This window comes from Rhipicephalus microplus, unplaced genomic scaffold (assembly GCF_043290135.1).
Source record: "Rhipicephalus microplus isolate Deutch F79 unplaced genomic scaffold, USDA_Rmic scaffold_20, whole genome shotgun sequence".
Lineage (NCBI taxonomy): Eukaryota > Metazoa > Arthropoda > Arachnida > Ixodida > Ixodidae > Rhipicephalus > Rhipicephalus microplus.
Genome location: NW_027464593.1, coordinates 4611656 through 4625992, shown reverse-complemented (window position 1 = coordinate 4625992; position 14337 = coordinate 4611656). Strand labels below are relative to the sequence as shown.

Genomic DNA, 14337 nt, shown 5'->3' with positions numbered 1-14337 from the left:
GATGCTGATATCATGGCTGGCTTTGTCAGTGCTGTGGAAGTGATCCCGTGCTGTTATGAATCATTACAGCTCTGTGCTAAACAACATTTTACTGTGCTACATAGCTTGTAAAAGTGTTCAGCGTTAATCACCGCGCTTGTAGGCCAAGGTGCTGAATTAGCTTAGTTTTAAAGCTTTAATGCTCGATTAATGATAACGACTTGGTGAACTTGGCGGCATGCAAGTAAAAACAAGTCTACGGACTTTGTCACGCGAAGAAGTGCAGCAACTTGCAAAAGAAGTTGTCACCTTTTTTTTTAAAGCATACTGTGAGCAAATCGTCACATTATTGCTTATTACGATTTCTGAAAGCCGTTTCAGGAATTGTAATACATTAATATAAGCCTTAAAAACACATATTTCTTATATGAAGCATCGATATATCGAACAATTTGCAATCCCTTTGAGTTTGACACATCCATGATCGTCTACTGTAATGGTTTTAGTTTCACAAGCATTCAGTCATCTAACAGTCCTCAAGGAACAAAGCGCCAGCACACGAGGTTTCGCCTTAAAAATTCCTTTTTTTTTTTCATACTGTGCAGTGCTACACGTCCGAAGGAGTGGAGCTCACACGAGTCACGGTGGTCGGCTGGGACCTGAGGCCCGTCTACGAGAAGCTCGTGAAGCCGCGGGGACAGATTCTGGACTACAACACGCGGTGAGTGTGTTGTACAGCTCACTATTGGTGACCCTGGTTACCTAACTGACCTGTTTTGTGCGTGATGTGCAGACAATGAAGCCTTGATAGTGTGAATTTTCACAGGATTAAAAAAATGTTTATTTCTTATGAATTGCTTAATTATTGACATCATCTAAAAAAACCAATCAAGTGCTTAGTACGCATGCACTTATTTACCAAATGAATTGAGAAATGTTCCTGTCCTAATCCAGGATGAATTTTTAGTCTATTATTAAAACGGCTATCATCTGCTTATAACAACAATTATTTTCTAACCACTGCATTGACTTGAAACAGTTATGACATCTATCATGATGTTACTGATGAATTTGATACCAACGAAATGCGAGTGGTAGTACGACTGCTCTTTGTTTTCAACTGCTCCCACCATGCTCATGACATTGTGCCCTCATGGCAGCGATTTAAAATGAATTTTTTCCAGAGGAACTGATGGTCGCGTCCAACTTGGTCACAGTTTAGAGGCGATTCGCAGCAAGTTGAAAGGAAACTCAAACTGCTGTTCGCTGCATTTCTGGCCAAGCTGGCGATCGCGGATGATGACTGCACATTTGCAACAGCTCACGTTGAGCAGGAGTGAAACAGCTGTTTACTGCAGTTGTTCTGGGTGAAACATTGGTCACTATTGGTAGATTTATAGATGGCATTTGTGCAGCTCTGGAAGAACACAAAAAACATACATCCACTGTGGCAAAACAAGACTGTCGTTTGCTGCAGTCACTTCAGAGTTGCTAAGGATGCAGTAGGGTATGGTGGAAGTGCCGTTGTGAAGGCACAAGCACTGCCATTGTGCTGTACTCTGCAGCTCCTGTTTTCGGGAGAAACGCTCTGATGTTCCTGTTTCTCTGTATAGTTTCCTCTGTAAACTAAGGCGATAGGGATGTTGCCGCTTTGTTTCAATTCGACGGTAGCACCGTATTGGCTTTCATGCATTGTGTGTTTGCCGTGTCTTACGGTCAGCATGTTCTGATTATCTGCTGCTTAATAAACTGGGGAGCGTTTAATGCCAATAAGCTATGCACATGCTTGGTGACAACAAAGGATGACCTTGCACAGTGTGACTTACTTAATTATTTTGGGGTGAAATTAACCCAGCTTACTGTAGCCCGCAATCATTTCTTCTAGTCAACCGTCGAGCTTTTCAGAGGTTCCAGTTGGTTTATTATTTTGTTACATGAGTTTTCGAATGCTTCAAGAAAAATAGTGTTCTTGGAGAGGTATTGCTAATTATTTATGTTTATTCATTGAACAGCATGTCACTTGTAAGTTTCTGTTCTCCAAGTCTGCCGATGCGTATGTGCAATTTTGGCGGGGAAATGGCTAATTGTTGTGAAGTATTCTTTATACATGACGCAAAAGTTGTCTTCGTCTTCTGTTTTTTTTTATTATGGTTGCTGCAGTGATTTTATTCGAGTGCTCGCACTTTGATAGCTACTATGCTGACTGCATTGCTTTATGCTGTTTTGTCGCCCGGGTGTAATGCAGGTTCAGCGGCCTGACAGAAGAGGACATGGTGGGCGTGAATACGAACCTAAGGGATGTCCAGGCTGCCCTGCTGGCCCGTTTTTCGGCCGACACAATCCTCTTGGGCCACAGTCTCGACTCGGACTTGCGCGCCCTGCGGCTGATTCACGAGACTGTCGTCGACACGGCCGCCGTGTTCCCCCACCGACGGGGACTCCCTTACAAACGAGCCCTGCGTACCCTCATGGCCGAACACCTCAGCAAGATCATCCAGAATGGAGGTGATTGACAGCTTTCGAGGCTGATGTGCTTGGTTAAAACAAAACTCACTGGGTACCTTGTGCAGTCAGTTAAGACGAATCAAAGGCAAAAGCCATCCTCTTTTTTTTTAGTTGGTCAATTTATTTATTGATCTTGCCATGCCATCCTATGAAAGCTGTCTGCATTCAACATGGTTTAGCTCTGCTTCCAAGATCAGAGGCACCACACCTGATGCTGCATTGCCTCTGGGATCCGACTACTCTTGACCAAGCTACGATTCCATGTGATGAAGTCATCACGTTACTCTACGTCACAGTTACGTCATGATCATGCTAGAAAATTTGGTGATCTGAGATGTCATGATTGTGTCATGTAGTGGCATCATCATGTGACACTAGTTGCATTTGTCATTGTCAGTGCTTTAATCTTTCTTTGTTCAATCAATCAATCTTTCTTTGTTCTAGTTTTATCCCCTGCTATTGATTATTTTAATCAATAGCAATTTATTGATTTTAATCAATAGCAATTTATTTTAATGATTAATTTTATCAGTAGAGTTATCATCATGTTTTGTAATAGTGTAATAGTTTGTAATTGTTTTTGCTGTATTTTTTTGTAATTGCCCCATACATGTCGTCATAAGAGGTCCCCCTGCCAGTTTTTCTGAAATGGTCCAACATGCCAGTCCATCTAGAGAGTGGCGTGTTGGACCGACTTGTCAGACCCGCGGTGGCTGATAGGTTCTGCTTATCAGCATTGTGGATTAGCCGCAGTATGCTTGTGGTTCGAGTGAATGCCCAATAGCATGATTGCCTCACAGGTGAAGGGCGGTTGCGCCGTGTGTGAAGGAGCTATTTATTCTTAAATTGTGACTGATTGTGGTATATTTGTATAGCTGCCCTCATACCACGCGCTTGGCATCGCCAAGGAGGTGGCTGAATTTGCTCTGCCAAGTGGTGACGCAATGCCTTTTATTGTGCGCAGTGGATGGTCACGACAGCCAAGAAGATGCAGCCGCCTGCATGGAGCTGATGCTGTGGAAAGTGCGCGACGACCTCAAGAAAAGTGCACGATGATCGCTTGGATGTCTCCAGCAATACCAAACATGGCTGCTAGAAAGAGCAACACTCGATCCACTTCGCTGGAGCAGGGAGTGTGACTGGCCTTGTCTGCTGGCGTTGCAGAAAGACTGCACTGTTGGCTCATGCGGTTCATGACAAGCTGCTTGCTAAGAACAATTATAGAAGTTTCAGGGTATTCAAAGCCTGCGGTGGTTTCGGATTACCCCGGGTTCGTCCCCACCTGAGAACCTGCCTTGCGAGAGCAATGCTAGCAGTTCTCACAGACGAAGTTGAGGCACGCCCTGAAAAAACCACGTGTATTTGATTGCGTTGAAATAATGCTTCATTCGCCTAAACTTTGAAATGGCTGCTCTCGCTCTAAAAGCAGTGTACTGATTCAGAAACGAGTGGGTTTGAACAAATTCTAAAGCTTTTACAGATATGGGGGCATGGAAAAAAGAAATGTTTGACAGAAAAATTTTATCCTTAAATTAGTGGAAAAGAAGTATCAGTACTTCTTCAGTGTCGTCTGGGATTTTTATGAAAGCTGCCACACGAAGCCGCATCAGAAGCTTGGCAGTGACTTTAAATTTCACGAGTATTTGTTGCACAGACTTGTGTCTGATTGCTTTTCTTGCCGCGCTTCCAAAGGTCACACGTGTTTAACTTTGAGGAAGGCAGAGTCTGAGATAAGTGTGATAAAAGGGTGTCTTTTATGTGTTTTGTTAAAGTAGATAAAGTTGCAAGAGAAGGAAAGGGTGAGTTCTGTTCGCTTAGTGCCTGTCGATTAAAAAGTAAGTGATAAAGAAGTCACCCCTTTCTCACTTGCCAAGCACAGCTTCTTGACTTTGTGAGCATGCGAAGCACTGCGATCCGCGCCTTCATTACACCTAGCACCTCTTGGGTGGCGTGCATTGCCAGTGCTGGTCGCCTTTGGAATGCACGCTGCTGTCATTGCTCCCATGTCCCATTGTTAGCATGACTGGGGTCGTGTTTAAGACGGGGATTTGTAACCGATATTTATGTATATATTCCATACACTGTTGTCTGTTCTTGCACTTGTTTTCCTTCTCCTTAATGAGCAATACAAGATGAACCACATCCAATAAACGTGTTGTTTCGAAGTTACTCGTCTCGTCTGTTTGGTCGAAATCACTTGCACGCAGAGTGATGCACTACTGCAAGTGACACAAGGTGCTTGCCCCACCGAGCACTCCCTATCAAGCTCTTGCGGTTTTCCAAATATTCCCCCCCAAAAATCCTTCCACAAGGATAAAACTGGTGCAAAAGGGGTGGACCTGGTTCAAGCTAAAAGTTATGTTCGATATATGTGATACTGGAGCATAAGTTAACCAGTAATGAACTGTCAGGATCATTATGGAAATTAAATGAATGAGTTCATTTAAAGAGCAGACGGTTGCTTTGTAAGCAGCTGGGAACGTTGTGGTACCTGGTGGAGCAGGTCTCAACCACGTTTTTTTTTTTTTTTATGCGGCCTCTGAGTTGCGCTTCAGCAGCATGAAGGAATGCGAAGTTAAACCTAGGAAAACACTAGAGCAAACGAACACTGATGTGCTGTTACCAGGTAAATTAAAGCTTATGGGCACCTCGAATTTTATTCCCTCGAGAAGTTCCTTACTATGCTGTCAGAACTGCAGTTCATGTGACCTACGACCTCTATTGTAACACTTGACAGCTGCTAGTGTGTATTCTTATTGAGCTATACTAGCATGTCATTTGGTACTGCTTCTTTGGCCGCTCTGGGTAATGCTGCCTGGATGGTTTTTCTTGTTCACTTGAGGTCTTCCAAAGGGACGATCTAATGGGTGCCCATCATGTTAGAATATACACGGCTTGTGTGCCTAATAGGGCTAATAAATGCGAAGCATTTCTTAGCGAACCTCGGCGACTTTGAGCGTATCTATCTATCTATCTATCTATCTATCTATCTATCTATCTATCTATCTATCTATCTATCTATCTATCTATCTATCTATCTATCTATCTATCTGTCTGTCTGTCTGTCTGTCTGTCTGTCTGTCTGTCTGTCTGTCTGTCTGTCTATCTGTCTGTCTGTCTGTCTGTCTGTCTATCTTTCTATCTATCTATCTATCTATCTATCTATCTATCTATCTATCTATCTATCTATCTATCTATCTATCTATCTATCTATGTATCTATCTATCTGTCTATCTATCTATCTATCTATCTATCTATCTATCTATCTATCTATCTATCTATCTATCTATCTATATCTATCTATCTATCTATCTATATCTGTCTGTCTGTCTGTCTATCTATCTATCTATATCTATATATCTATCTATCTGTCTGTCTGTCTGTCTGTCTGTCTATCTATCTATCTATCTATATCTATCTATCTATCTATCTATCTATCTATCTATCTATCTATCTATCTATCTATCTATCTATCTATCTATCTATCTATCTATCTATCTATCTATCTATCCCCTTAGGACATTTAGTTCTCCTGGCCGTTTCGATAACGGTATCGATACCAAACGTGGTATGCCATGACATGACTGCATGACGAGCATAAATGACTTCATAACATGAAAATCATGACATGCTGGTCATGAATGTCATGATTTACATTCCATGGTCTTGCGGTGGTTTCGTTCACATGACATGTTGCAAAACTGGCATGGTAGGACGTGACTGCATAGTGAACATAAGTGACAGACCCAAACGCAGAAATCATGACGTGCATGTTAACATTTTTATGTTATGACTACTCATGACTACACACCACGCTCATGTTGTGCTCGTGGCCGTTTCGCTAGCTTCGCATCTAACAAATTTGGTATTGCGGGATGTAAATGAATGATAAAGGTATATGTGACTGGTGCAAACATAATCATTAGTGCAGGTGCGTGTCTTGTAACGACATGACTACATGCCACGCTTATGATGCGCTCGCTTATGATGCGCTCGCTTATGCCACGCTTATGATGCGCCGTTTCACTAGCGTCACATGTACCAAATTTGGTATTACATAACGCGGACGGACGACTAGGTAAAGGACACGTCCAAACATGATAATCATGACATGCGTGTCATGTAACAACATGACTACATGCCACACTCAAGGCGCCAATACACTTTGACGTCACCCGGTGCGCGTGTGCGCCGACATTCGTTTCGCCGCGCCACGCTGGCGATGCAACGCCAGGCGCGGATCTGCGCCTGCGTTGCTTTGATGCATGCGTGTTTGAGCGCGCCCGCCGTCCCTCCATCAAGAAGACAGGCAGATGCAGTGCTGTCTGGGTAACGTCATGGGCGCGAAATGCATTTAGCGCTGGTTGTCGTGGGGCCGCGCCGACGGACGCTGTTCGCACCGGTCGCGTCTGGCGTCCGTTTTGCTAGCGCAGTGTCGCTGCGTCCAGCGTGCGCGCTCGTCAACGTTAGGTCGGAGTATATTATGCCCTTCATGATGTGCTCGCGGCAATTTCGCTTGCTTCACATACATCAATTTTGGTGTTACGTGACGTCAATGAGTGACGAAGGTATATGACTGGTGCAAGCATGATAACCATGACACGTGCCTTGTAAGAAATGACATTATACCATGCTCATGATGCGCTTGCGGCCATTTCACTTGCTCCACATATACCAAATTTGATATCACGTAATGTGGATAGACGACGAAGGTAAATGATTCGTCTATACATGATAATCATGATATAGTGTCACGTAAAGTGCATTTTTGAGGAAGGCAAAGCCCGACCACAGAACTACAGTGAACTAGCCCGACACGACTACCTTGCACTATGGTGGCTAGATGGGGAGGTGTCGGCATCGGGCAGCCTGCGCTGCGAGAGGAGACGCGCCAGTGTCCCATGACGCTGCTAGGTGGCCACTTGTCGCCACGGAGATGCCTTCATGCTCGTGGTGAAGAGCTGCCGTGCTGCCGCTGCCTTCAGTGATTTCTTTTTGCAAAGTGGCCGTGCTCGCTACAGCTATGGTGATTGAAAAGAGACAGATATACTGCTTTGCTCCAGGATGTACTGCCGGGTATTTTTCCGCCGGAAACCAAGGTAAAAAAATGGCAGCATATCCACGGAGTGAATGATGGAGAGTGGGGCGAAGCATTCGTCCGTTCATTCGTTCTTGCTTCCGTACTTCGGACCTAATGTCTTTATCAGCATAATTGGAATGCCATCTGGGCCTGTTGATGTACTACTAGGAACCCTTTTCTCAGCCCTTTCCCACTATTGTTGTGAAAATGGAGCCATTGCGCCACTTGATTCATCCTTGTCTATTGTGATGCATAAAGCACTTCTTTGTTGAAAATTTTCTGTCACCCTTGTTCTTATATATTCAATAGCTTCGTCCCCTTCTAGCCTAGCACCTTGAGCAGTAGTTATAAACTTCTGCTCTAGGCTCGTCTCATTTCTTAGGGAATTTAGATGGTTCCAAAATTTCACAGCTGCCTTTCTATCTTTTTTATGTACATCTGCCAGCCACTGGGCTCTCTTTCTTCTAATCTTTTCATTGATCAGAAGGGATGCATCCCTTCTACAGCTTAGAAAGATTTCCCATTTTCTTTCAACATCATCTGTCGGTTCACCCCGCTGCTTAGCATGTCTGTGTTCCCTAGAGGCTCCCTGACGTTTTGCTATGGCTCTCTTAACTTTCTCATTCCACCAGCTTTTGGGTCTGTGTCTTTTTTTCCGGGGTGACTTGTCACGTGCCTTAGCAAGCTCTAGCTGAAACAATCTAACTAGATTCGTGTATGTCCACACTGTTTTATTATCCTCAGTGATTGCTTTCTCACTTTGTTTAGTGGCTGTTTCAATTTGCCTTTCTGAATAAAAATTTTCCTGTAGTTGCTCATCTTGTCTCCTTCCCACTTTCACTGCTCTACCAAAACTTAGCTTGATACGTTTGTGATCACTACCCAGACTTCTAGAGCCACTTTCATCTATGTGCATTCCCCTGAGCTTATCATACATGCTATGTGACATCAGTGCGTAATCTATTGTCGACTGTAGCCTTCCTACTTCCCGTCTTATTTGCCCTTCACACTTCTCGGTACTGTTGCAAATGATCAAATCAAGCTTTTCCCACATATCCATGATCGTTTTGCCGGCCGGGTCGGTATACCGATCTATATCTTCTATGTGTGCATTCATGTCTCCTAGTATAATTATCTCGCACTCTCTTCCTAACTCCTGAATGTCCTTTGATATACACTCCACCATCGCCTGGTTTTCCCCTCTGGCCTTTGCTTCCGTCCACAAGTACACGAAACCAAGGAGTGTGAATTGCCCTGCCACTTTCCCTTTTAGCCATAAATGTTCCTTGCACTCCTGCTTGACCCTTTGCCAGTCTGTACTTTTATGATTGAATGCCCCAATACCACACCCCTTTCTGCTGCCTTCTGTTCTATTACAATAATCCCACTCGTCCGCATTGTTAGCAGGTTGTTCCGTGTCCCTGAGATGTGTTTCTACAAAACCGTATAGCATCGACCTTTCCTCCCTTATAGCTGTTCTTCAATTTCTTCTCACTTCAGCCTGTTCCTACCACCCTGCATGTTAATATACCCTATGTCTGACTTGGCTCGGCGCTCGTGGCTATACGTCTATTTCTGCCCCGGACCCTACCTATCTTAGATACTGGTGCCACTTTGGAATCGTATCTGTTCATACGACCTGTCAAAGAGTCTCCCTGGTTGTTTTCCTCGTTACTAGCTATCCTACACCCTGAAGGGCCCGCTTGCCCCCCAAAAAAGCTACTGCACATCCTGCAAGCCGCCAACCCACCTCATGACCTAGCCGCTCATCGAAGTGAATTCTGTCTCGTTGAAAACCACCCCACCTATGCACCTCTCTGTTTATTTCCACCACCTCAAAGCCTTTTTCTCGACTCATCCGCCATATCTCTTGGTTTGCGTTGACAACCGCTCTTTGCAGGTTGCTATCTCGTACCGGTAGCTCAGGTATCGTGCATATCCCTACCTGTACCTGAGGAGAAGCGGCGCGCATGTCATTGACGCCTTTCGCCAGTGTAGTTCCTAGTCCAGCTGTATCTTCATTTAAGACATCGTTTAAACCGCCTGAAATTATCACGAGGTTTCGTCTATCAGCTGTAGTTTTGAGTTTTGCGCACGCTTGTCTCATGACTGCTTCCAGCTTGCGTCCTGGGAACGCCCCTACTGCAACCCTCTTGTCACCTCTTACTCTCTCTTTGATGGCTTCTGTGCATCGATTTAAATTCGAGTCCCCGGCGATTATCACATGCTGTGACTTTTCAGCTGGAGTGCCCTGCACCTGTGGGTTACTTGCATCTGTGACGCCGACTGCTTTGTCCTCTCCCAGCCCCACCACTACTTCGCTGAAGCTGGGCCTTGCGACAATTGAACTGGCTGAACCTGTTTTTTCGAAACTTGCTAGCTCATTCTTCTCCTCTGTTCTGGTTGCCGGTTCCCTACTGTTCTCTCCGTAGGCCACTCTTCTGTTAACCTTGGCTAGTGCTTCCTCGGCGGACTTCAGCCTTTCTCCCTTTGCCCTCGTTTTGCCTTGCTCTGTCGCTAACGCAGTCTCGAGCTCGGTGATACTCATCAGCAGGTCACTCTGGGTAACCACCATTTTCTTCATTTTTTCTTCGACCTCACATTGCCTACACTTCGCGTCAGCCTCTTCTCCTTCCGCTTGTACACTTGGGTCCACTTTCAAACCAACCCCACATCCTGAACACTTCACAGGCTTTTTAACCATGTCTTTCCGACACCAATTCTCCCTATGACTCGTCTCGCTCGATAATTACAAAACTCGAGTCCTGCCCTACGAAAAAGAGAAAGTCTAAGCTCTACTACAAAAATTTGCGTGTTCTATGTACGTGCACCTCTCCCAAGTGGTGGCAAAAGAAAAAGAAAAACAACAACAATGAAAAACAAAACAAATCAAACACACACACACACGCACAAACTAATAAATACCTGGTGACTGACCCCCAAAAAAGCCGTACAATAAAATAAGTGCTACAGGGATTTTAACTGCTGCCCTATAACTATAAAAGAAGTTCAAAACATGCATACAGATGGATGGATGGATGGCTGAATAGGTGGATGGATGTATATGGCGGTACCCTTTAGATCGGGCGGTGGCTAGCACCACCATGCCGTGATACTTAAACAACCAAAAACTAGATTTATTTCTTTTCCTTAAATAGTGAGGTTGAGGGTTCGTACTTTGCAGTGAAGGGTTTAATTTTCACTCGTGCCTTGACTTTAGTCACCAATCAGATAACCTCCTTCTAGTTAATTCTGCCCGCTTAAAGTCTATTTTGCCCTCACTGTCCCTAAACCCCAGTGCTTTAAAAAACTCTGTGCCATCGTCCTGAATTATATGGTGAAGCTCTTTACAGAACATTATCAAGTGTTCCGCAGTTTTTTCTTCCTCTCCACACGCATTGCATACCGTGTGTACCCCTTCGTATTTGTCCCGATATGTCTTGGTTCGCAATACTCCCGTCCTGGCCTCAAACAGTAGAGAACTACCCCGAGTATTATCATAGATCCTTTTCTTGGTGATTTCCTGCTTAAAAGTTTCATAAATCTCTAGTGCGGACTTCTTAATAATGCCAATTCTCCACATATTGGTCTCGGCTTCCTTCACCTTCTTCTTAATCGATAATTCTTGTTGGTTTGGCCCCCTGCTGCTTTCCAAGTATTTACCAGTCAATTTTCTGGTTCGCTTCCGCAATTTTGTATCGACATTCTTCATGCACAAGTAGCTGAATACCTTCCTAGCCCGACGCTCCTCCCCCATTTCTCTCAATCGCTTCTCAAATTTTATGTTGCTGCTAGCTTCCCTGCCCTCAAATGATGTCCATCCCATATCACCTTGTACTCCCTGATTTGGTGTATTCCCGTGAGCTCCTAAGGCAAGCCTACTTATTCCACGTTGCTTAATTTCTAATCTTGCTTGAACTTCTGATCTCATGCACAAGACCACATTGCCGAACGTCAGACCAGGAACCATGACCCCTTTCCACAATCCTCTCACAACATCATACCTATTGTAATTCCACAGTGCCCTGTTTTTCATTGCCGCTGCATTCCTCTTACCTTTAGTCGTCAAGTATATTTCGTGTTCCCTCAGGTACTCGGTCCCATTGCTTATCCATACGCCCAGATATTTGTATTTGTCTGTTATCTCTAGCGTGACCTCTTGTATTCTAAGCTCACTACCTTCATTGTCATTAAATATCATGACTGCTGATTTTTCCTTACTGAATCTGAAATCTAACCTATCTCCTTCATTACCACAGATGTCCACCAATCTCTGCAAATCTTCCTTGTTGTCGGCCATTATAGCACTATATCATCCGCGTACATCAATGCTGGTAGTGCCTGTTCAATGAGTTTTCCTTGTTTGAAGAAATAGAGGTTGAAGCCCAGTTCTATTCCTTCTAATCTGGCCTCTAATCCTTGTAGGTACATCATGAATAATAAGGGTGACAGGGGACACCCCTGCCTAAGCCCCCGTTTTACCTCTGCAGGCTTGGATACCTGTTTTTCCCACGTTATAATTACCTTGTTACCTTTATAGATATCCTTTAAAGATTAGTGACTACATCTTCCACGCCTAGTGAGTTCAGTATTCCCCACAATTCCTCTTGAACCACGCTATCGTACGCTCTCTTGATATCCAAAAATGCTAGCCACAGGGGCCTGTGTTCCTTTTCTGCTATTTCGATTCACTGCGTCAGTGAGAACAGATTGTCTTCAAACCTCCTGTGTTTCCGAAACACATTCTGCAGTTCCCCCAGCACCCCCTCATCCTCTATCCATGCCTGCAGTCTTTCCTTTATAATCTGCATCGCCAGCCTGTAGACCACTGCTGTCACTGTTATAGGACGGTAGTTGTTTATGTCAGCTTTGTCCCCCTTTTCTTTATAGATCATGCTCATCCTGTTAAGTTTCCATCTATCGGGAACTTTTCCATTGATTATTATTTTGCTCACTGTCTCTCTCAAAGCCTGCTTAAACTTTGGACCTAATGTCTTTATCAGCATAATTGAATGCAATCTGGGCCTGTTGATGTACTACTAGGAACCTTTTTCTCAGCCCTTTCCCACTCTTGTTGTGAAAATGGAGCCATTGCGCCACTTGATTCATTCTTGTCTATTGTGGTGCATAAAGCACTTCTTTGTTGAAAATTTTCTGTCACCCTTGTTCTTATATATTCAATAGCTTCGTCCCCTTCTAGCCGAGCACCTTGAGCTGCAGTTATAAACCTCTGCTCTAGGCTCGTCTCATTTCTTAGGGAGTTTAGATGGTTCCGAAATTTCGCAGCAGCCTTTCTATCTTTTTTATGTACATCTGCCAGCCACTGGGCTCCCTTTCTTCTAATCTTTTCATTGATATATAAGAAGGGGTGCATCCTTTCTACAGCTTAGAAAGATTTCCCATTTTCTTTCAACATCATCCCTCGGTTCTCCCCGCTGCTTAGCATGTCTGTGTTCCCTAGAAGCTTCCTGACGTGTTGCTATGGCTCTCTTAACTTTCTCATTCCACCAGCTTTTGGGTCTGTGTCTTCTTTTCAGGGGTGACTTGTCACGTGCCTTAGCAAGCTCTAGCTGAAACAATCTAACTAGATTCGTGTATGTCCACACTGTTTTATTATCCTCAGTGATTGCTTTCTCACTTTGTTTAGTGGCTGTTTCTATTTGCCTTTCTGAATAAAAATTTTCCTGTAGTTGCTCATCTTGTCTCCTTCCCACCTTTACTGCTCTACCAAAACTTAGCTTGATACGTTTGTGATCACTACCCAGACTTCTGGAGCCACCTTCTTCTATGTAAATTCCCCTGAGCTTATCATACATCCTGTGTGACATCAGTGCGTAATCTATCGTCGACTGCAGTTTTCCTACCTCCTATGTTATTTGCCCTTCACACTTCTTGGTACTGTTGCAAATGATCAAATCAAGCCTTTAACACATATCCATGATCATTTTGCCTGTCGGGTTGGTATACCCATCTATATCTTCTATGTGTGCATTCATATCTCCTAGTATAATTATCTCGCACTCTCTTCCTAACTCCTGATTGTCCTTTGATATACACTCTACCATCGCCTGGTTTTCCTTTCTGGCCTTTGCTACCATCCACACCAGCACCATATAGAAGCACCGCCATCCAGCGGACATCCAATGACTAAACGAGAGGTGGCACGCACACTTTCTTACAACTTGCGCTTCGGGTCTACTTCCCACCTTTAACCACATCGAGTTTATGGTATATACTAGTTCACTGTATTCATGGCACTGCGGCCCAACGCTCGCTAAACTTTTCTTATACAAAGGAGGTTACGCCCAGCGAGTATAACGTAGTAGCAATCCTTTCTTGTCAGATAGTGCTCAATGTACATGCCAATGGCTGCTAATGGGAAATGAGAGACAGGAGAATTCGGCTTTTACTTTCTTACGGCTTGCGCTTCGTGTCTACTTCCCACCTTTAACCACCTCAAGTTCATGGTATATACTAGTTAATTGTATGCATGGCACTGCGGCCAACGCTCGCTAAACCTTTCTAATACCAAGGAGGTTACGCCCAGCGAGTATAACGTAGCAACCCTTTCTTGTCAGATAGTGCTCAATAACATGCAAATGGCTGCTAATGCGGAATGAGAGACAGGAGCATTCGGCTTTTAGATAACGCGCACGCCACGAACGTTTTATTGTTCAACAAAGCACAGGACAAATCTCCCACCGGCACCACCTTGCTGGTCAAAATGTAACAATGGTTACACACTACGACTACGAGGGACGAACGGGTGCCGC

General features: G+C 44.3%; 1 protein-coding gene across 1 annotated transcript in view; it reads left to right on the top strand.

The window, feature by feature from the left end:
- Positions 1 to 4649, top strand: part of LOC119181459 (uncharacterized) — a 57366-nt gene extending 52717 nt beyond the window's left edge. Inside the window, exons 14-16 of the mRNA XM_075883684.1 lie at positions 585 to 700; positions 2225 to 2484; positions 3449 to 4649. Coding sequence (XP_075739799.1) covers positions 585 to 700; positions 2225 to 2484; positions 3449 to 3540 — 468 coding nt within the window. The 3' untranslated portion in view covers positions 3541 to 4649. The remainder of the gene's footprint in view (positions 1 to 584; positions 701 to 2224; positions 2485 to 3448) is intronic.
- The last annotated feature ends 9688 nt before the right edge of the window (positions 4650 to 14337 follow it).